General features: G+C 42.6%; 2 protein-coding genes across 6 annotated transcripts in view; one reads left to right on the plus strand and one right to left on the minus strand.

Moving 5' to 3' along the window:
* Positions 1-96: 96 nt before the first annotated feature.
* The window catches only part of TXNL4B (thioredoxin like 4B), a 41953-nt gene continuing 20958 nt past the window's right edge, over positions 97-21091 (plus strand). The window contains exons 1-5 of one of the 5 annotated variants that reach the window (XM_043599569.1): positions 191-379; positions 3339-3507; positions 4761-4912; positions 6699-6905; positions 7147-7634. In XM_043599569.1, the coding sequence (XP_043455504.1) occupies positions 3376-3507; positions 4761-4912; positions 6699-6864 (450 nt within the window). In that variant the 5' untranslated portion in view covers positions 191-379; positions 3339-3375 and the 3' untranslated portion in view covers positions 6865-6905; positions 7147-7634. The other 4 variants (XM_043599568.1, XM_043599571.1, XM_043599570.1 and 1 more) reach the window with 4 other exon arrangements.
* LOC122494413 (haptoglobin) lies at positions 10698-16307 on the minus strand. Its single transcript, XM_043599567.1, has 5 exons — positions 14978-16307; positions 13758-13840; positions 13349-13450; positions 12524-12598; positions 10698-11611 (listed from the first exon to the last, which is right to left on the minus strand). Exons 1-5 carry the CDS (start codon positions 14980-14982, stop codon positions 10833-10835), a joined length of 1044 nt encoding a protein of 347 aa, XP_043455502.1. The 5' UTR covers positions 14983-16307; the 3' UTR covers positions 10698-10832.

Genomic DNA, 21091 nt, shown 5'->3' on the forward strand with positions numbered 1-21091 from the left:
GGCGAGGCCCCGCCTCGGCTCTAAGAAGAAAGGGAAGGAGGTCGGTCATGTTTAATAAGGGCGGAAGTGACGCTAGGCTTCCTGTCAAAGGCGGGCAAAGTGGGCGGTGACTAGAGTAACGAATAATCTCGTCGGCTTGTGGGACTATTGAGGGGAAGGACCGCAAGTTTATCTACTTGCCAGTGAGTATTCTTTTTCCGTTTCCGGTTTTATAAATGGTCCGCCAGAGTTGGTGGGCGGCAGCCCCTGGGTTACTTTGTGTTAGGGTCGCTGCTTTTGGTGTAGAAGACGGGAACCGCCTGTGTGCCGACATTTCGGAGAAGTGGTCGGGGTTGCGAACAGTCAAGTGGAAGAGAAGGAGGTGACTTGTACAAAGAAAGTAGGTGTCGTTTTCCCTAGCACTTGTGGGCCAGGAGCAGCCCAACCACAGGCATCATTAAGCATATATATATTAAGTATGTATGTATATCGAATAGTTTGGAAGAAGACTCTCACTCCGATGTAAATAAAAGTCACCTGTCTGTTCACTGACAGAGATAACCACTATGTGTTTTGGGATATTTATTTCTAGTTATTTCTGTGTAAATGTATACATTTGTATTAGGTTTTGTACAGCAGTGGGATCACACTTTATATACTTTTTTGTAACTTATTTATCATGAGAACTTTTCAGTATGTGAAATGTTCATCTGTAACAGTATTTAGCAGCTGTGTAATAGTATGTTCAAGGACTGTACTATCATTTTTTTTCCAATCTCCTATTTTGGGCTATTTAAGTTGTTTTCAGTTTTTCACCTTAAGAATGTAATAAATCATTGTGGACGTGTCAATTCTCAGAAATGCAGTTGTTGCTCAAATTGTTTTCTTTCTGGAAAAGTTTTTGCTTCTGTGCATTCCAGCAGCAAGTAAGAATGTGTGGCCCTTTATTCACACTCTTGCAATATTGTTTTACCTTTACCAACTTAATGGCTTTGTTAAATAATCTTCCATTTGCTTTTCTTTTTTTACTAGTAAAGCTTAACTTTCCAAATGTTTTTGCCTATTTGTACCTCTTCTTTTGTGAAGTCTCTGTTGGTATCCCTTGCTATGAACATTTTCTTAGGTGTGGCTTTAGTTTTCCTCCTCTTTATCAGAACTGGAGTTGCTGTTTGAATTCTAGGGTGGGATAGATCCATCCTCACTTTGACTTTCCCTTTTATCAGTAATTTTTTCTGCTACTGACATTTGATGAAGTCCTTCCTAGCAATCAGCTTGCCTGTCTAAAGTATGACTTATTACAGGAACAATTTCATTTCCTATATACATTTTTATTAACTCTTGTCTTAAAATGTGACTTGTCACACACACACATAAAGAAATCCTCCCTTTTCATAGCATTAGCCAACTTGGGGGCCAAATATAAAATATCAAGTACCCCGGTGGAGTTCTTCTGGATGGACTCAAAAATAGAGTTTCTCAACCATAAGAACAGGAGCTTATTATAGCAGAAGGAACACTGCACTAGAAATTTGGTGGCTTGGGGGCACCTGCATGGCTCAGGCAGTTAAGCATCCATCTCTTGATTTCGGCTCAGGTCATGATCCCAGAGTCGTGGGATCGAGCCCCATGATGGGCTCCGTGCTGAGTGTGGAGCTTGCTTAAGATTCTCTCTCCCCCGCTTGCGTGCTCTCTCTCTCCCTCTAAAATAAAATAAAAAACTTTAGAAGGAAAGAAATTTGGTGGCTTTGATTCTAGTCCGTGCTGTAGCTAGAACCAAAACTATAAGCAAACAAGTCTATAAAATGAGGGAATTGGATTAGTTCCCTTTTATCTGAGTATTTTATGATTTTTTTTTTTAATTTTTTTTTAATGTTTATTTATTTTTGAGACAGAGAGAGACAGAGCATGAACGGGGGAGGGTCAGAGAGAGGGAGACACAGAATCCGAAACAGGCTCCAGGCTCTGAGCTGTCAGCACAGAGCCCGACGTGGGGCTCGAACCCACGGACCGCGAGATCATGACCTGAGCCGAAGTCCGCCGCTTAACCGACTGAGCCACCCAGGCGCCCCTATGATTTGTTTATTTTGTGGTTTTCACACACACTCTTAATCTATCTGTTTGTCACGTGGGGGTGGGGGCTCATGATAATACTTCATCAGTAAAAGACGGTTTTAAAAGTGTGGTGCGTGTGTGAAATAGTATGTCTCTGTGACAACGTGTGTATAGATATGGGAAGGTCTATGCATGCTAAGTAAAAAAGCGCAAAGTGAAGAAGAGTGGGTAAAGTATGTGTGCCGGACAGCTGTCATTTGCCTCTCCAGATGCACTCTTTCCTTCTCTAGACTGCTCCAGGACCACGAGACTTGGATGCCCTCTGCATCTCCCCTGCCCTCTGGTTCCAGTGTGAGTCACCCAGTGGGCACAGTAGGAGGAGATCAGACAGACGGAGAAGAGTGGCTGCATCCCTTAACTGCAGGCTGACCCCCTATATGACAGCCTTCTCCACCCGGCGTTCCCCACCACACACTTGTGCTAACTACTCCCTGCTGTAGCTCCTTCAGGCCTCAGGGTGGGAACAGCGCCCTGCTCTTACTAGCCCGAGTACAGCACTGTACCTGGTGTGTGCCTGTACCCTGCCTTAGTGAAAATCTTTCGAAATTACCAAATTTGAGAATGTTATCTTTCTCCTGCTAGAACCCTGGCAGATAGAATAGCCTGTCTTTGGGGTAAAAGAGGGAAAAAACATAGGAATGCACATTTGTATGTTTTTGTAAATGCATAACAAAACTGGAAGATACATGAGAAACTAATGAAAGTAGCTACCTGCTGTGTGGGGAGAAACAGGCCAGTACTAACAGGGCCAGTTGAGGGCGGAGAGAGGGAGGGAGATTTTTCACAGTACGCCTTTTTGAAATTTTTTTTTTAATGTTTATTTATTTTTGAGACAGAGAGAGACAGAGCATGAATGGGGGAGGGTCAGAGAGAGAGGGAGGCACAGAATCTGAAACAGGCCCCGGGCTCTGAGCTGTCAGCACAGAGCCCAACACGGGGCTCAAACTCACGGACCACGAGATCATGACCCGAGCTGAAGTCGGACGCTCAACCGACTGAGCTACCCAGGCGCCCCCACAGTACGCCTTTTTGTATTTATGTTTCTTTTCAAGCTGGTGGACTTGCCAGCAGTTTGTGCATTTAGTGTGTTGTTTTTTTTTTTTACTGTTGTGATACTATGTTGTATGAAACTATTTCTTTCCTCTGAGAATAAAATATATGTGTATTAACTACTACAAATTTTTTTTTTTTTTTTAATTAGGACTCATACACTTAATCTGTCTTTAAATATTGCAACTGTATTTCAGGACTGACAGTAAGGATAAATATTTGGATTATGGCAAGATGAGCTTCCTGTTGCCCAAGCTAACTAGCAAAAAAGAAGTAGACCAAGCAATAAAAAGTACTGCAGAGAAGGTATTAGTTCTCCGATTTGGGAGAGATGAGGATCCAGTCTGTCTGCAGCTAGATGATATTGTAAGTGAATTCTTTAAATAAATGGTTTTTATTAAAAATCTGTACGTTCTCACTTCAACATCTACAAAGTGCATGAAAGGCAGTGGCCGGGCCTGGAGATACTGCTTTTCATTTGCTGGCATGCTTTCACTAGGAGCTGGTCATGTGCCTGCCCTGAGCTAAGCCCCCAGACCCGTGATCCTGCTGAATCTGTCCTAGACGTCCCTCCCCACCAGTAGCCATCCAAGTTCAGTTTCACCAACAGAGCAGTAGAGGACCAGAAGCACTTATTTACTCTGTGCTCACAACAGTGGAATAATTACCATCACTGTTACTACTCCCACACAGGGAGATGAATGCCAGGGACGTCAGGTGACTTCCCACAGGACAGACCAGTAACTTGCAGAGCTGGGGTTCGAACTTCTTTTTCTCTGCCTGCAAATAAGCTTTTCCAGTGTGGTGCCTCCAGTGTGTGCCTGATGGTAATCTGATTTCATAACACGTCTTCATACTCTGATGAGTAGGGAGGGGGGTATGGGACAAAATGTGGTTATTCTTGTCTCTGTTATAGAGAGAGACTGATCCCAGAACTAACACCTCTTCACACCATTTCTATTGCTGCCACACACAGTGTGGATCCAGTATAAGAATCTTTATTTCTGTGATGAAAAATGAATGCTGATGTGTTAATCTGAGGGAGGAATGGGCCAGAGGATTATACCCTCAGCCATAGAGGGAAGGGAGTATCAGAGGCCAAGAGTATAGACTGAAGCCAAGCTGCCCAAGTTCAAATCCCAGCTGTACTGCTTAAGTTGTGTGACCAGGGGCAGATTACCCAGTTTCCTCATCTAAGAAGTGGGGACTATAATAACCTCATATGAATGTTGTAAGGACCAAATGAGTTAATAAGCATAAAGCACTTTGGACACTTAACGTGTAATAACCCGCCAGACAAGCCTTCACTGTTTTTATTATGATTATCATTTAAGGGGGGATTGGAAGGCAGAAGATTGGGGGGAATTTCAGTGTCTGCCGTGTATATTTCTGAGTTGTTTTTGTTTAAGCGAACATGGATTTCATAAATCTATAAGAAGTTTATAAAAGCTTTTTACAACCAAAAATCAATTGAAAAAAAAAGAGAGAGAAATGTATTCACACAGTTTACACAGTTCACCCAGGGCCCTGTCTGAATGATAAGGTTACATTGTGTCTAATGTGGAACTCAGGGGAGATTTAGCTGCCTCTCATTGTAACCTGCATGTCTCTATTTGCAGCTTTCTAAGACGTCTTCTGACCTGAGTAAAATGGCTGCTATATATCTGGTAGATGTGGACCAAACTCCCGTTTACACGCACTATTTTGACATCAGTTATATTCCATCTACTGTGTTCTTCTTCAATGGGCAGCACATGAAAGTGGATTATGGGTAAGTTAGATTGACCTGAAGTCATTGCAGCTGGGAGGGGTTCTTTCAACCAAGCAGTTCCAGTAACTCACCTGCCTATGAGGGTGGCTCTGTGAGCCCTGTGTTGGTGCTGTGTCCTCAGGTGACCCACTCCTTGGTCATGTGAAACTTTGGCACAAAAATGACAGTGTATCCAGTATGACTGGCAAATGTTAACCTCCTACGTAAGTAGGAAACAATTGAACAGTTTGTGCAGCACTAACTACCCTTTGGTGTAGAAAATATAGAACAGCTTTTTTAAAAGTTTCTTAGGAATTTCATTTAATACAAAATGTGTCATTGTTCTTAAACTTTTGGGACTGGTAGGCTGCATTTATGAAAGAAGTGTTCCTTCCGGCAAACTGAGACATGTTTCTCTCTAGCCAAGTGTCCTATCTTCTGCTACTCAGAGAATTCTGATGTCATTCTTCAATTCTGTCAAGAATAAGCACCATGAAATCTTTAACACCTTCCGTTGTATCCAGTCAGCATCCTAGCACTCAACATGTATTTTCAGTGTGTCCATAATTCTTAACACTTCTCACTGTGGTTCAGGTGTCTGCTTGTTTAGATCTTTGTATCTGTTTTGTCATTATCTACTTGAAAGTGCATTAACCATTACCTGTTTTATTTTAAAGCTGTTTATTCTCCTAGGATACAGGTGATAGAAGTTAATTTGATGCATTCTTTTTTTTTTTTTTTTGAGAGCATGCTCAAGATAGGGAGGGGCAGAGGGAGGGAGAGAGAGAGAATCTTAAGCAGGCTCCATGCCCAATGTGGAGCCACTCACAGGGCTCACAACCATGAGATCATGACCTGGGACTTTTAACCGACTGAGCCACCCAGGCACCCCCCTGGTGCAGTCTTTTTAAAATGTGATTTATGACACTATTTGCCAACTTAAATATGTAAAAATTTCAACCTAGCAATTGCATTTCCAAGAATTTATCTAAAGGGAAATAATCATGAAAGTGGGCAAAATTGGCTGCCTAAATATTCATCCCACCATTATTTAGAAAGCAAAATACTTGGAAAGAAACTAGATGTTCACAGAAGGACACTAGATGTCAGTTTCATATGATGTTGTAAATACAAGTTTAATGACTTTGAAAGAAATAGGTTTTATGTTAGTTGGGACATTACAAAATAGTTTGCATGATATAATTACCATGATTTTGAAAAAAGAAACACACGTGTATACACACGTGTGTGTACACACACACACACACACACACACACACACTTTGGAAGAATATGTACCAAAATGCGGCCTTTGACCTCACTGGTAATGTTTTTTTCTAAAAAATTTCTGTAATGAACATAACCGATGTTTGAAATAGGAAAAAAAAAAACGATTTTGTACCCCCCCACTCAAAAGTATAAGTGAGGGGAACTCAGAGACGGTGACCAGTTAACGGGTTCTTCACGGCAAGGCCAACAGCAGCGGCAACCAACTATGCCCATCCCAACGCCCAGGGAATTCTACTTGATAAGGAACTGAGAAGAAATTGAGGTAGATTTTGAAAGGAAGGCTCTTCACCTGGTAGGGCTCACGTGCCCTCCCAGTGGCCCATGGCTCTGCGTTTAATCCTGTATCAAATGGGCCCTGTACTCACAAACGGAGAAATCAATGTTGAGCTTTATGTCTGAAGTCTCCCTCAGGAACAGAAAGTATCAGAACTGTGCTTCATTTTGTTTATCCTGAAGGTCTGCAGTGAGAAATCGCTAAAAGTTCTGAGCGTGGTTTTTTTTCTCCCGTGCTCTCTAGGTCTCCCGATCACACTAAGTTTGTGGGAAGTTTCAAAACCAAGCAAGACTTCATAGATTTGGTTGAAGTAATTTATCGAGGAGCAATGAGGGGAAAGCTTATTGTCCAAAGTCCTATTGATCCCAAGAATATTCCCAAATATGACCTTCTCTATCAAGACATTTAACGCATTCATGACTATCAAAGTTGAAGAAAAAAGCACATCTTGAAACAGTACCTGAGGGGCGCCTGGGTGGCGCAGTCGGTTAAGCGTCCGACTTCAGCCAGGTCACGATCTCGCGGTCCGTGAGTTCGACCCCCGTGTCGGGCTCTGGGCTGATGGCTCAGAGCCTGGAGCTTGTTTCCGATTCTGTGTCTCCCTCTCTCTGCCCCTCCCCCGTTCATGCTCTGTCTCTCTCTGTCCCAAAAATAAATAAATAAATGTTGAAAAAAAAAAAAAAAAAGAAAAGAAACAGTACCTGAACCCAGCTGTGCCGTTTTCCTGGAGTCCTTCGAAAATGTGTTCAGCATCCCAGCAGAGAAGAGTGCTGACTTGGGTAGAAAATACCCCACCCGCAAGTAGAAGACCACGCTGGCACTGCAATGGGCAGAGATGCTTAAATGTCTATTCCCTGCAAACCCCAGAGCAGTCAAGACCACCGGGGTCAATTTCCCCAGCGTGATTTTTTTTTTAATTTTTATTGTGCTTCTCTTTATTCGTTAAGATGATACAGAATCCTTCTAAACATTGGCTAGTATATTTATGTTGACTTTGATATACAAGTAAAATAGAAAATCATTTCCCGTAAGAGCAGAAGTACTTATTTTTTTTACCCTAAATGTACCCACACACACACCCTCCCCCTCACCCGTTTCTCCACTCATGTATTTATTTCATGCTCTCCTGTCTCCAGTCCCTGTTATCTCAGTTTCTCTTGGAATAAATGTTTCTCTACAGATAGTGAAAAAATGTTTTATTTTGGAAACTTTCTGGTTTAAACTTTTATTTATTTATTTTTATTTTTTGAGAGAGAGATTGCAAGCTGGGGAGTGGCAGAGACAGAGGGAGACACAATCTGAAGCAGGCTCCCGGCTCTGAGCTGTCAGCACAGAGCCCAACACAGGGCTCGAACTCACAAACTGTGAGATCATGACCTGAGCCAAAGTTGGACGCTTAACTGACTTAGCCACCCAGGTGCCCCATCTGGCTTGAACTTTTAAAACAGTATCCCAGTTTGCTCATTTGACTAGCTTTTATTAAATTGCCCAAGAAATGGGACGTTGAACCTTTACCATCCAGCACCCAATTTGAGCTAAACAAATTAGTAAGTAGCAGCAGATTTCTCCCAGAAGTCCAAGTTCTGCCACTTTCTGAAGAAGAGGATTTTACTTCAAGGACTCAAGACTGGAAAGAGATGTCAGAATTGTTAGAAATAACATCTTTGTGGTATTTGCCCATTTTAATAACTTTATGAAGAATTCTTGCTCTGCCAGCAGCCCTGGCATAACCTGCCACCACTTGACAAGTCCCTGCTTCTCTCAAAACCTCCCTGGGCCTCTGGATACTGACTTTGTAGAACAAAAGAATAGATGCAGACCCAGAGGGCAGTGGGCCAGACGTGGATTTGCTTGCCAGACGCTGATGTCCCAGCTCTGTGCAGACCAACACTGTCTCTGCAAGTTCATTCTCCCCTTAGTGGGCGCTTCCTTTACAAGCCTTTTCTGCAAGAAGAGATGACCACCCGTCCTGATTCTCATTGACGTGGCATAGAAGGAAGGCCACTGTGGGTTTTTGCATCCTTTGCTGACGACAGGAGAGAGCCGCTCCAGGGATACGACGTGGAACCGTAGCAGCCATCCCAGGACCATTAGGACCAGCCCCGGGATGAAACGTGAATGTGTGGAGAAGAACAATAAAAACCTGGGTCCTTGATGATGCTATTGAGCTGCTTAGTGAACTCTAAACCTGCCTCCCTCCAGAAAGAATAAAATGTCTTCATTGCCTATCACTGTTAGTTGGATTTTCTGTCACAACTTCAGTCACACAGTGTTTGACATGTGGTAGGTGCTCAGATACCAACAAAAACTTAGAACTTGCATGCATAAAATTCTCATATCTTCTTTCTTCCTGAGGTCTTTAGGGAATGTTTCTCTGAAGTCCTGATTTTTTTTAATTTATTTTTGAGACAGAGACAGAGCATGAATGGGGGAGGGTCAGAGAGAGAGGGAGACACAGAATCTGAAGTAGGCTCCAGGCTCTGAGCTGTCAGCACAGAGCCCGACACGGGGCTCGAACTCACAGACTGTGAGATCGTGACCTGAGCTCAAGTCGGACGCTTAACCGACTGAGCCACCCAGGCACCCCTTTTTTTTTTTATTGTTTTTGTTCCTATCTTAGTTACTTTCCATTCCACAAGTATTGATTGAGTTCATACCAAATGCCTTCCCTGTGCTCCATGCTACAGAAATACAAGTGACTCCTGAATGGGAGAAGGCTTTTTAGTGGAGACAATGCCCAAACCTCAAAGGAGGGTAGGACGTACTTGTGTGGAAAGGGAGAGGCATTCAGGAGAGGGTGCCAGGAGGAAGAAGCCCAGATGCTGGAGACAGCAGAACATGTTCAGAGAGCCACGCGGACTTCAGTGTCACTAAAATCCAAGGGGTAGACCAGGAGGGCAGGAGGTGCTGCTGGGGAGGAAGCTGGAAATGATAAGTGAATTGAGAAAATGCTGAAAGTTTTTTCTTACTGTTTTTCTTCAGGACAGTGGCCAGAAGCCACTTAGTGCAATCAGATAGTTCTTCAAGACAAGTGGAGTGTTTTTTCTTCAAGAAAATTTAGTGCTAAAGCTATACCAACTGAAAAAGAACTGTATTGAGAGATATTTTGTTTATGTGTGTGTATAATTCTTCAGTTTCTGGCTATTCTTTCACAGCTTTTAGAATATAGATGCAAGATCTTCATTGGTCTCTACTAGCTCTAACCTGTTGAAAAGTGTGGATGGATCTAGAGAGTACACCTGAGGACAACTTCACAGTGAAGGGCAGATCCTGGTGCGAGAATACTGACATCAGCATTTTATACCATGAGAAGGAGAGGCCATATTTTCATAGGACACAAAGGTACATTAATGAAAGGTCAGTGTACTGAAGGCTTAAACAGCAGGAAGGAATAGAAGAAGTTAGAAGAAGAGCCTTCTGTTTACAGGGGTTCTGAAACCTTTCTTCTGGGAGACCCTTAATAGCAAGACCCTGTCTTTGTGAAAGGGAAGACTCAGGTGGCTTGCATTTGGCTCCCAGTAAAGGATAGGTTTCTTCCAACTGGGAAAAGCATACCCTATTGAGGAAGAGACTTGTAACTCTTTACCAAGTTCCAGAATGTTCATAGGGATGTTAGGGATCAGCTGTTTTAAGCCCCTCTGGAAGGAAACCAGGGACCGATGGCAGGGAAGTGAAGGCACTTGGCAAACATGTGGCCACACTATGATCTGGACTCAGCAAGTCCAGAAGTCCTGCCTGCCTTTACCCCATCTTACTTTGTTTTCTGAAGTGCTGGTGTGTTGGAGCACAAATAATAAAATACTGCCTGTGCCAAAACCCTTGTTTTCATCCCACGTTGAGCTAGCCTCTTCCTCATCAGCCCGCACTCTTTCCCCTAACACACTTCAAAGAAGAGGATACCGTGTAGAGAGCTGAAGTTCATATCCAGACAGACCTGGGTTCAAAGTGAATTCAGACTCACTATCTAAGCTGTATGGCCTTAAACAAATCACTTAACTTCTCCAAGTCTGTTTTCTTGTCTATGAAACCAGGGTAACAGTGACCTTTCTGAGGCCTGCTGTTTGGTAGGCACTCAGTCAATGAGTATGATCCCCAGGGTGGGAAAGTTTATTTCATCTTATGGATTTTGAGTTGGCTTGGGGTGTTTTCTGCCACACTCCTAGTAGACTCTATACCACTTAGCTGCTGCTGTACCATAAATGAGAGAATAAAAAAGGCCTGAGGCTAAAAACAGCACAGAAATGACTCAAAAGAAATCCCTTTATTGATTGACTCAGCACTGCTTCATACCCCATTTTATCCCCTCTCCTCCCATCTAGTTTCCCCTCCTCCAGAGTAAAGTCTTGCTGTCAGGCTAGGGCTCCCAGCCAGACAGCATTAGTTGCCAGCTGTGGTTTCCTGAATCCAGGCCAGGATGGAGGGCACTTTCACGTACACGCCATACTCAGCAACCCTACAGCTCTTATCAAAGCTCAGGATTCCAGCTGCATACCAGGTGTTGTCGTCCTCATCGTGAACGGCAAACGCACTGCCAGCGTCACCGTAGCAAGTATCTTCCTGAAACTCAGACAAGCCAGCACAGAAGGTGTGCTCATTCAGTATGGGCTGTACCCCTACAGGACTCTTCGATGACTTCTTCTCAGGCACTGTGCTGCCTTCGTAGTGCTTCACACAATTCTCTTGATCAGCCACAGGCAGCATGACGTACTTCAGTAGCTCAGTGAAATTAAAGTTGGTATTTCGCCCCCATCCAGACACATAGCCCACACGCCCCACTTCTGCATAATCTTTTGAAGGTAGACAGATGGGCATTACTCTCTCATCAATGGGCACCTTCTGTTTGAGTTTGATGAGCCCGATGTCTACATTGGAGTAGTCAGGGTGGAGAACCACCTTCTCAATCTCCACAGGCTGATTTTTCCCCACATAGAGTTTCAAAGTTGGGGCAATGTCTTTTGCTTTTGCATCATCTTTATGGCCCAGGAAGAGATTTTTAGCCGTGGTCAACAGCCACTGTTCACTGATCAATGTGGCCCCCGAGGTGAGATTATGGTGGGAGACCATCTTAGCCTGCCAGGGGAAGCTGCCTTTGGCATCCACTGATCCACCCATGATCCGCTGCACCTGGTCCACCGGGTTCTTGGGCTTTCCACACACTGTCAAGGAAAGCAAGAAAGTCAGGAGCAGAAATGTGAGTCTCCCAGTGTAGGAAAGAGGGGCAAAGCATTGGCAATTGCTGCTGTCTAAACTGTTGTGTTAATTTCTGCACAGCTAGGAATATTTACACTCCTTGCCTTACCACCTGCTCCCCCCATTTCCATTGTTGACAGTTTAAAGTGGCTCTTTTTTATAAAGTTGTTTACATCAGTAGGGCACAGTTCTATTTCCTACTTTTCTAACTCATGAAAAAAAACAAGTAGTGCTGAGATTTTCAAATCTCAATGCTGAGACTTTCCCTAAAAGTCATTGTGAGGGTGAGAAGCTATAAAAATTCATTCTCCCTAAATAAAGAGCCATCTGTTGCAGCGTTGGCTGGAACTCAGATTTTAGCTAGAAGGCAGCTTAGTGATTCTACACCACTAGTCATAGAAGAGGGCAGACAGAATCCTCCCGTCCCAGGAGGGAAAGGGAAGGAGCAGTAGCTTTTCCTAATAACAGGAACTAGAAGTCCTAACCCGTCTCCAACCTGCTGCCTCATACTACCATGGATTTCTTTTTGTTCTGTCCTCCCATGACTAGTTCTTCCTGGAGCTGGCTGTACACTTGACCCTGGGCTGCCTAGGCGGCCTCTCTGTATACACAGGGCCTTCTGATTCTCTGGGGGCAATGTGGACAGTGGATTCAGTCAATACCCCAAAGACCCAAATGAAGGAGATCCTTAGTGCACTTTTTTGGAGAGCCATCACCCAAATGCTCACTTATCGGCCTGGCCATTTTGGGTTCTCCCAGGTCCCTCATCTTGGCCCTGTGATGCTCAGAGGAAGCCACTCAGGAAGGATGTGCCTGCCCACACACTAGACTCTCAACACCTACCTTTGGTCAGCTTCCCAGGGCCCCTGGCTTCCTACCTGCTTCACATTCGGGAAGTTTCTCTCCAATGGCCTTGTTTGTCCAGTGCTTCTCACTGTTTAATGTATACTCTCCTGAAACAAAAGGATAGAAAAGAGTTAAAAGACACTGAATCTGGACCCAGCATGAAGAGAGGAGGTGTTTAAAGAGAATCAGAGAAAGAGAGGGGAAGGGAGGGAGGGAGGAAGGGAAGAGCAGTGTACTAGAAGCCAAGTGCGGGGGGGGGGGCGGGGCGGGGGGGGGGCAGTGAAGCCCAGCAGGACAGATTTGTTGTCATGGAGACACACTACAGAGTAGGAACCAGGGTTCAAATTCTGCCTGTTCACCTTACAGGCTACCTGAACTTGAGCAAGTTATTCAGCCTGTCTGTACCTCAGTGTCCTCATCAGCAAAATGAGAGTAACAGTATCTCTTCACAGGGTTTTGTAAGAACTAAGTGAGCAGATATACATCAAGAACTTAGAACAGTGCTGGGAACACAGTACTCACTAGTAAGGACCACCCCTTGTCATCACTGGCACCACCCTTAGTTGTTTGTTTTTTGGTTTTTGTTTTTTTTTAACCACATCTCCTTTTGGAGATGTAGATCTCACTCTGAGATGAGTAGGCTACATGTTATCACCTCCCCTTAACAAAGGAGAAAACTTGGAGCTAAAGTTAATTTGCCCAAAAGGCCACAGCTACTGGTGACAAAATCGCTATTAGAATCTACCTCTTCTGGTTCCAAGGAGAACATGTAAGTTTTCTGGCCCATCACCCTTGGCCCCACTCATCATGGAAAGGCCTGGATGGAGGAGTGTGCAGGGACATGGTCCAGGTCTTACCGTCTCCTTCGGTGCGCAGTTTATAGAGGGGATTACACTGGTAGCGAACAAAGTGCTCCGCATAGCCATTCTCAATCTCTGGGGGCTTTGGAAGGCTGACCTCTGCAAAGGAAATGCAATAGGAAGAGGGGGTTCATGTTCAGAAACTCATCCCAGAGACCCATGAAAAGAGTTGAGAAGAAGCTGTTCTGCGTATCAACTGCCCTCCACGTCAAATGGAAGCCAAAGGGAAGGCCATCTCCCCTTTTTTCTGGATGGCTCTCCAGTGTTCTTCATGGGACTGAAATACCAGAGGTTAAGATGAGAAGGAGGAAGTGGCTCTTCCCAAAGAGAGGGTGCAGATGTGATAGGGTCAATGAGACCCAGAAGTGCTGGGACATCCGGCTCCCACCCAAACCCAAAGACCTACCTGTGTTATCCGTGGCCTCATTGCCAGTGTCCACTGCGAAAAGCTGCCCCCAGAACAGGAGGGCAACAACAGCTCCCAGGGCTCTGCAGAGACAGGACAAGAAGGGGTGCACAACTGGTCTCCTTGCTACACACACACACACACACACACACACACACACACCCCTCCCATTAGCCAGCCAGAGAAGAAGCTACATGGAAGTGTTAGAACCAAGAAGTTGCCTCCTGCCAGCACCCATATACACAGTCCACTTGGGTTCCAGTGTGGTCCGTGCTGCTGGGAATTCTACATGAGCCTCAGAGAGGAACCACCAAGATAGGAAGGTACATAGGCATGTGGGCCTCAATTTCTGGCAGCATTTAGGAAACATTAAGTTGCTAATAATAAATGAGCTCTCCTGAAAAAAAAAAAAAAAAAAGCCTCAGACACCAAAGGTGCTGGGCTACAGGATAATAGCTAATAAAGTGTGGGTAACTTGAAGACGGAAAAGTAGGGATTTCTTATGCTATTCCCTAGGCTTTTTAATTTTTTCCATAAGTAGATGTTTTAAATATACAGAATTTATGGTTTTCCTATTTATGATGATTTGCCTTTAGGAAACCCCAAAACACCAAAAGGTCACCAGGAAGATAACGGGCTTCCTGAAAGCATGACCGTAGACATGGGCATTGACGCATAGGCGACACTACCAGGTAATCGTTTCGCTGACAGAAGCCAACCGTACAGAGATTGCTTAGTTAAGTATGTAGTCTTGTTATTTCAACCTTTAAAAAAGGTTTGTTTTTTTGGGGTTTTTTTGCTTTGATAAAATCTCAGTGCCTTAATTGGGTCACTCAAATGTGTTACTATTGATTGGTCTTAGACATTTTTTAAAACAAACAAAAAAAAATCTGCTAATAAACATATCTTAAATACCAGAAAGCCTACTATGGGAGCCTCTGGCATCCCCTGTAAAGATGAAAATTTTGTAACCTCGAGGAAAAAGATATTGTTTAGAGTAAGTCACATTCTCATGGACGCAGAAAAGCAGAAGATTTAGCACGCTAAACTAAACCCCTTAATTTGCTATAGTTTAGCCCAGTGGCCCTATTTCTTTGTTCTTGATTTCCATCTCTCCTTTGGTTCCCCCCATACCTGAGCTGTCCCGTGGGTACAAGATGTGCACAGAGAAAGATGACATGAGCAAGGCAAGGAGGGAAGTGGCAGAACCATGGACTCACCTCATCTTTGGTTTGTCCTGCCAGTTGGAAGAGCAGTGCTGTGGGGGCTACCTGCTGATGCTTTTATGCCTCCGGTATCTCACTCCACCCCCTTCTGGGTTTCGTAATTGCTGTGTCTACACAACTTTGACCTTGTTAAGGTCACTGCATTTTCCAGTAACAGAGCCACAAACAATATCCCTGTTAAGAGCTGAGCTCTTGCTTCACGCTTGAGTTGCCCCTGGGTGTTTCTTTACAAACCCCAAAGAAGCCTGGCCACGCCATGACCCCCTGTAGCTGCCCAAGTGTTTCCCGAAATCAGCCACTGTGCAGGAGTGGGGGAGGAAACGTCAATCTGTGTCTCTTTGTTTTGGAGAGTTTTCAGCACTGAGAAAAAAAAAAAAAAACAAAAAACCCTTCTTTGCATTATTTCAAACGCCTTATAGATGTTCCTGCAACCTGGCTGAGACAGGGCTCTAAAGAAAGCATTTCCTTTTCACAATCATCTTCCTCACCCTGTGTTGACATCTCCCTATTGCTTAAAACTTCTCCAACCTGAAATCAGTAAAATGTATCTATTGTCTTCTCTGATAGCTCTTTGCAAGAAATCACACAAAATGGTTAAAGCTGTACTGTAGGCTGCTGCAAACCATGCTCAATGGCAGTAGTTCTCATGGTATTGTAATCCAGTAATTAATACAGACAGCAGGTGAGGAAAATCAGTACGCTTCAGTCAAATGTCTGCACTCTATATTCCAAGTCCTACTCAACTGAACTCAATAAAATACGGCTTTGTTCATTAAAAAAAAAAAAAAAAGATCAGTGGTTCTTAAGTTATAATGTACAAAAGAATCACTTTGAGATATTGGTGGTGGCACTGATGTAACAGCAAGATCACTGGAAACAGCATAGATGTCCATCAGTAGGGAATGGGTGCAAACAAGCAAAAAGCAGAATTAGACCTATAAATACTGAGAACAAAGTGATGGCTGCCAGAGGGAAGGGATTGAGAGGATGGACAAAATGGGTGAAGGGGAGAGGGAGTTACAGCTTCCGGTTCTGGAAAGAATAGGTCATGGGAATAAAAGATACAGGGAATACAATTAATCATATTGCAATAGCGTTGGAAGGTGACCGATGGTAGTAGCTACACTCGTGGTGAGCACAGCATAACATATAGAGATGTTGAATCACTATGTTGTCCACCTGAAACTAATGTAACATTGTGTGTCAACTGTACTCAAAATACTTATAATAGGGGGATGGCTAAATAATGTGGTATATTCATATAATGGAATACAGATCTTCCACGCCTTGTGATAGGGCTGCATCCTGATAAACCATCTTAAGTTGAAAATATTGTAAGTCACAAATTCATTTAATACACCTGACCTATCAAGCATCAAAATTTAGCCTGGCCTACCTTAAATGTGCCCAGAACAATCCCATTGCCCTAAGTTGGGCAAAATCATCTCACTCAAAGTCTCCTTTATAATAAAACGTTGAATATCTCATGTAATTTATTGAATACTGTAGTGAAAATGAAAAACAAAGTGGTTATGTGGGTAAAGAATGGTCGTTAAGTGTATTGATTGTTTACCCTCATGATCGTGTAGCTGACTGGAAACTGCCGAGCATCACAAGAGACTATCATCCTGCATATGACTAGCACGGGCAAAGATCAAAATTCAAAGTACAGTTTCTACTGAATGCATGCTGCTTTCACACCATCATAAAGTCAAAAAAATCAGAAGTCGGGGGTGAGGAGCTAGGTGATCCAGGTGATGGGATTAAGAGATATGAACTTCCACTTATAAAATAAATTAAGTCATAAGGATGTTATGTACAGCATAGGGAATATACTCGATAATATTGGAATAACTTTGTGTGGTGACAGATGGTAACTACACTTACCATGATGAGCATTTCATGCTATATACAAATGTTGAATCATTATGTATCTAAAACTAATAGAATAGTGTACGTCAACTATACTTTTTTTAAAAAGGAGGAAAGAAAAAACTCATTAAGTTGAACGATCTTCAGTCAGGGACAATCTGTATTACACAGCTGTGAGAGTGAACAGACAATGAAAAAACATGGAAAATCATAAGTTTGAAAGAAAGTGGCAAGTTTCAGGAGATTACGTTAAGAATGATACCACTTTGGGGGCGCCTGGGTGGTGCAGTCGGTTAAGCGTCCGACTTCAGCCAGGTCACGATCTCGCGGTCCGTGAATTTGAGCCCCGCGTCAGGCTCTGGGCTGATGGCTCAGAGCCTGGAGCCTGTTTCCGATTCTGTGTCTTCCTCTCTCTCTGCCCCTCCCCCGTTCATGCTCTGTCTCTCTCTGTCCCAAAAATAAAATAAACGTTGAAAAAAAAAATTAAAAATAAATAAATAAATAAAAGAATGATACCACTTTGGGGCACCTGAGTGGCTCAGTCCGTTAAGCATCCAACTTCAGCTCAGGTCATGATCTCACAGTCTGTGGGTTCGAGCCCCACATTGGGCTATGTGCTAACAGCCCAGAGCCTGGAGCCTGCCTCAGATTCTGTGTCTCCATCTCTCTCTGCCCCTCCTCTGCTCACGCTCTCTCAAAAATAAACATTTAAAAAAATTTTTTAAAGAAAAAGAATGATAACACTTTTAGAGAGCTCAAAAACAAACATACTTGGAAAAAGATTCTTTGATCCAAATCACAAGCAACAACAAAAAATAGATAAATTTAAAACTTTTGTGCATCAAAAGACAAAGCAAGAAAGGGGAAAGACAATCTATGAGTGGGAGGAAATATTTATAAATCATATCTCTGACAAGGATTTAATATCCAGATATTCTACAAAAACAACAAAAACACAATCCAATGAAAACATAGGCAAATGCCATTGACGGATGAATGGATAAAGAAGATGTGATGTGTGTGTGTGTGTGTGTGTGTGTGTGTGTGTGTGTGTGTGTGTGTATACACAATGGAGTATTACTCGGCGATCAAAGAGAATGAAATCTTGCCATTTGCAACTACATGGATGGAACTAGAGGGTATTATGCTAAGTGAAATTAGTCAGAGAAAGACAAATATCATATGGCTTCATTCATATGAGGTGTTTAAGGTACAAAACAGATGAACATAAGGGAAGGGAATCAAAAATAATATAGAGGGGCGCCTGGGTGGCTCGGTTGAGCTTCTGACTTTGGCTCAGGTCATGATTTCACGCTCTGTGAGTTCGAGCCCTGCATCGGGCTCTGTCCTGACAGCTCAGAGCCTGGAGCCTGCTTCAGATTCTGTGTCTCCCTCTCTCTCTGACCCTCCCCCGTTCATGCTCTGTCTCTCTCTGTCTCAAAAATAAATAAACATTAAAAAAAAGTTTTTAAATACTAATATAGAAACAGGGAGGGAGACAAAACATAAGAGACTCTTAAGCATAGAGAACAAACAGAGGGTTGCTGGAGGGGTTGTGGGAGGAGGGATAGGCTAAATGGGTAACGGGCATTAAGGAAGACATTTGTTGGGATGAGCACTGAGTGTTACACATAGGTGATCAATCACTGGAATCTACTCCTGAAATCATTGTTGCATTATATGCTAACTTGGATGTAAATTTTTAAATAAATAAATAAATAAATAAATAAATATTACTTTTTAAAATGGGCAAATGATTTGAACCAACATTTTTTCAAAAGAAAATACACAAATGACCAATAAGCACATAAGCACATGATAAGATGCTCACCATCACTGGAAATATCATTACAGAAGTGCAAGTCAAAACCACAGGATGCCAAGGCACCTGGCTGGCTCAGTCGGAAGAGCATGCTACTCTCAATCTCAGAGTCATGAGTTCAAATCCCACATGAGGTGTAGAGATTATTTTAAAACTTTGGTATAAACACACACACACACACACACACACACACACAGCATGGCACTCATACCTACTAGGATGGCTACAATCAAATATATGTTGGGCCCCTGAGTGGCTCAGTCAGTTGAGCATCCAACTCTTGATGTTGGCTCAGGTCATGATCTCAAGTTCATGGGATCAAGCCCCATGTCAGACCTTGGGCTGACAGCATGGACTCTGCTTGGGATTCTCTTCTCTTTCCCTGTCTCTCTGCCACTTCCCTGTTTGCACATGTGCGCGCTCTCTATCACTCTCAAAATAACAAAATAAAATAAGTATATTAAAATATACATATTTTCAAAATATATGTTTGAAATTATATAATACATATATCTATGTGTATATATATGTGCATATACACATATATGCACACATATATACATACATAATAAATGTTGGCAAGGGTGTGAATAAGTCGGAACTGCCGTATACTGCTGTAGGGAATATAAAATGGTGTAGTCTCTGTGGATAACACTATGATGGTTCCTCAAAAAGCTAAACATAGAATTGTTATATGACCCAGCAGTTCTACTTCTAGGTATATAGCCAACATAATTGAAAATAGGGTCTCTAAAAGATTCTTGTACATCAATGTTCCTGACAGCATTATTCACAATAACCAAAAGGTAGAAACAATCCAAGTGTCCTTCAACAAATGAATGGATAAACAAAACGTGGCATATATGTACAATAGACTACTGTTCATCTATAAAAAGTTCTGGCACATGCTACAAATATTATGCTAAGTGAAAGAAACCGGACACAAAAAGACAAATATCGTATGATTCTACTTCTATGAAATATCTAGAAAAGGCAAATTCATAGACACAAAGTAGAGGTTACCAGAGCCTAGGGAAGGGGACAGAGGAGTATTATTGCTTAATGGGTGCAGAGTTTCTGTTTGGAGTGATGAAAATTTTTGGAAATGGTAGTGATGATTACACAACATTGCAAATGTAATTAATGCCATTGAATTGTACACTTTAGAACTGTTACCAGAAAATTTGTTATATATACTTTATCACAAAAAATTCATAAAAAATAATAAACTTCTTTCTCTTGAGGCCAAAAAAGTTTTTTAAAAACAAGCAGAACTAAAACAATATGTCTTATAGGCCTAGATGCCAAGAAGACAAAAACTGTATTTTTAAATATTTTAAAAGAATGGTAAACACAAAATGTAAAATGTTACTTCTCATAGGGAGGCAGGAGGAAGGCATAAGAGAAAATCACATATGTAAATATAAATAAATAAATATAAATAAATTATTGTTAACAACCCAGCTTTGGGCTCTCTCCCTCTGCCTGTCTCCCCCACTCACACTCTTTCTCTAAGAAATAGAATAGAACAAGAATGAATAAATAAATAATTTTTCAAAACATATGTTGGTATCAAATAACATTTAAAAAGTGAAGGAGGGTGGGGGAGAATCACCAGACAGACATTAAGAGGCAAAGCCCAGGCCCCTCCTTGCAGAGAATTGATCCAGTCTGAGCAGAGTCTGAGAATCTGCATTATAAACGGCCACAACTTCTCCCACTGTGTATACATGCTGCAACATGACTGCACTGCTCTGTGATCCTGTGAAGCGGAGGTGGAAGTTTTCTCTTTGGGCTGCAAATGCCCCTCCTAGAATATCTAAAATGAGACATTTCTCACCACCACTGTAATTCGAATAAATGCTTACCCACTAGATGCATGAAAATTTGCATTTGTGGGAATGCAAGCTGGTGCGACCCCTCTGGAAAACAGTATGGAGGTTCCTCAAAAATTAAAAATAGAACTACCCTACGACCCAGAAATTGTACTACTAGGCATTTATCCACGGGATACAGGTGTGCTGTTTCAAAGGGACACATGCACCCCCATGTTTAGAGCAGCACTATCCACAATAGCCAAAGTATGGAAAGAGCCCAAATGTCCATCCATGGATGAATGGATAAAGAAGATGTGGTATATACATACAATGGAGTATTACTCAGCAACCAAAAAGAATGAAATCTTGCCATTTGCAACTATGTGGATGGAACTGGAGGGTATTATGCTAAGTGAAATTAGAGAAAGACAAAAATCATATGACTTTACTCATCTGAGGACTTTAAGAGATGAAACAGATGAAATAATATAAAAACAGGGAGAGGGACAAAACAGAAGAGACTCATAAATATGGAGAACAAACTGAGGGTTACTGGAGGGGTTGTGGGAGGGGGGATGGGCTAAATGGGTGAGGGGC

The sequence above is a fragment of the Prionailurus bengalensis genome, chromosome E2 (genome assembly GCF_016509475.1).
Source record: "Prionailurus bengalensis isolate Pbe53 chromosome E2, Fcat_Pben_1.1_paternal_pri, whole genome shotgun sequence".
NCBI lineage: Eukaryota > Metazoa > Chordata > Mammalia > Carnivora > Felidae > Prionailurus > Prionailurus bengalensis.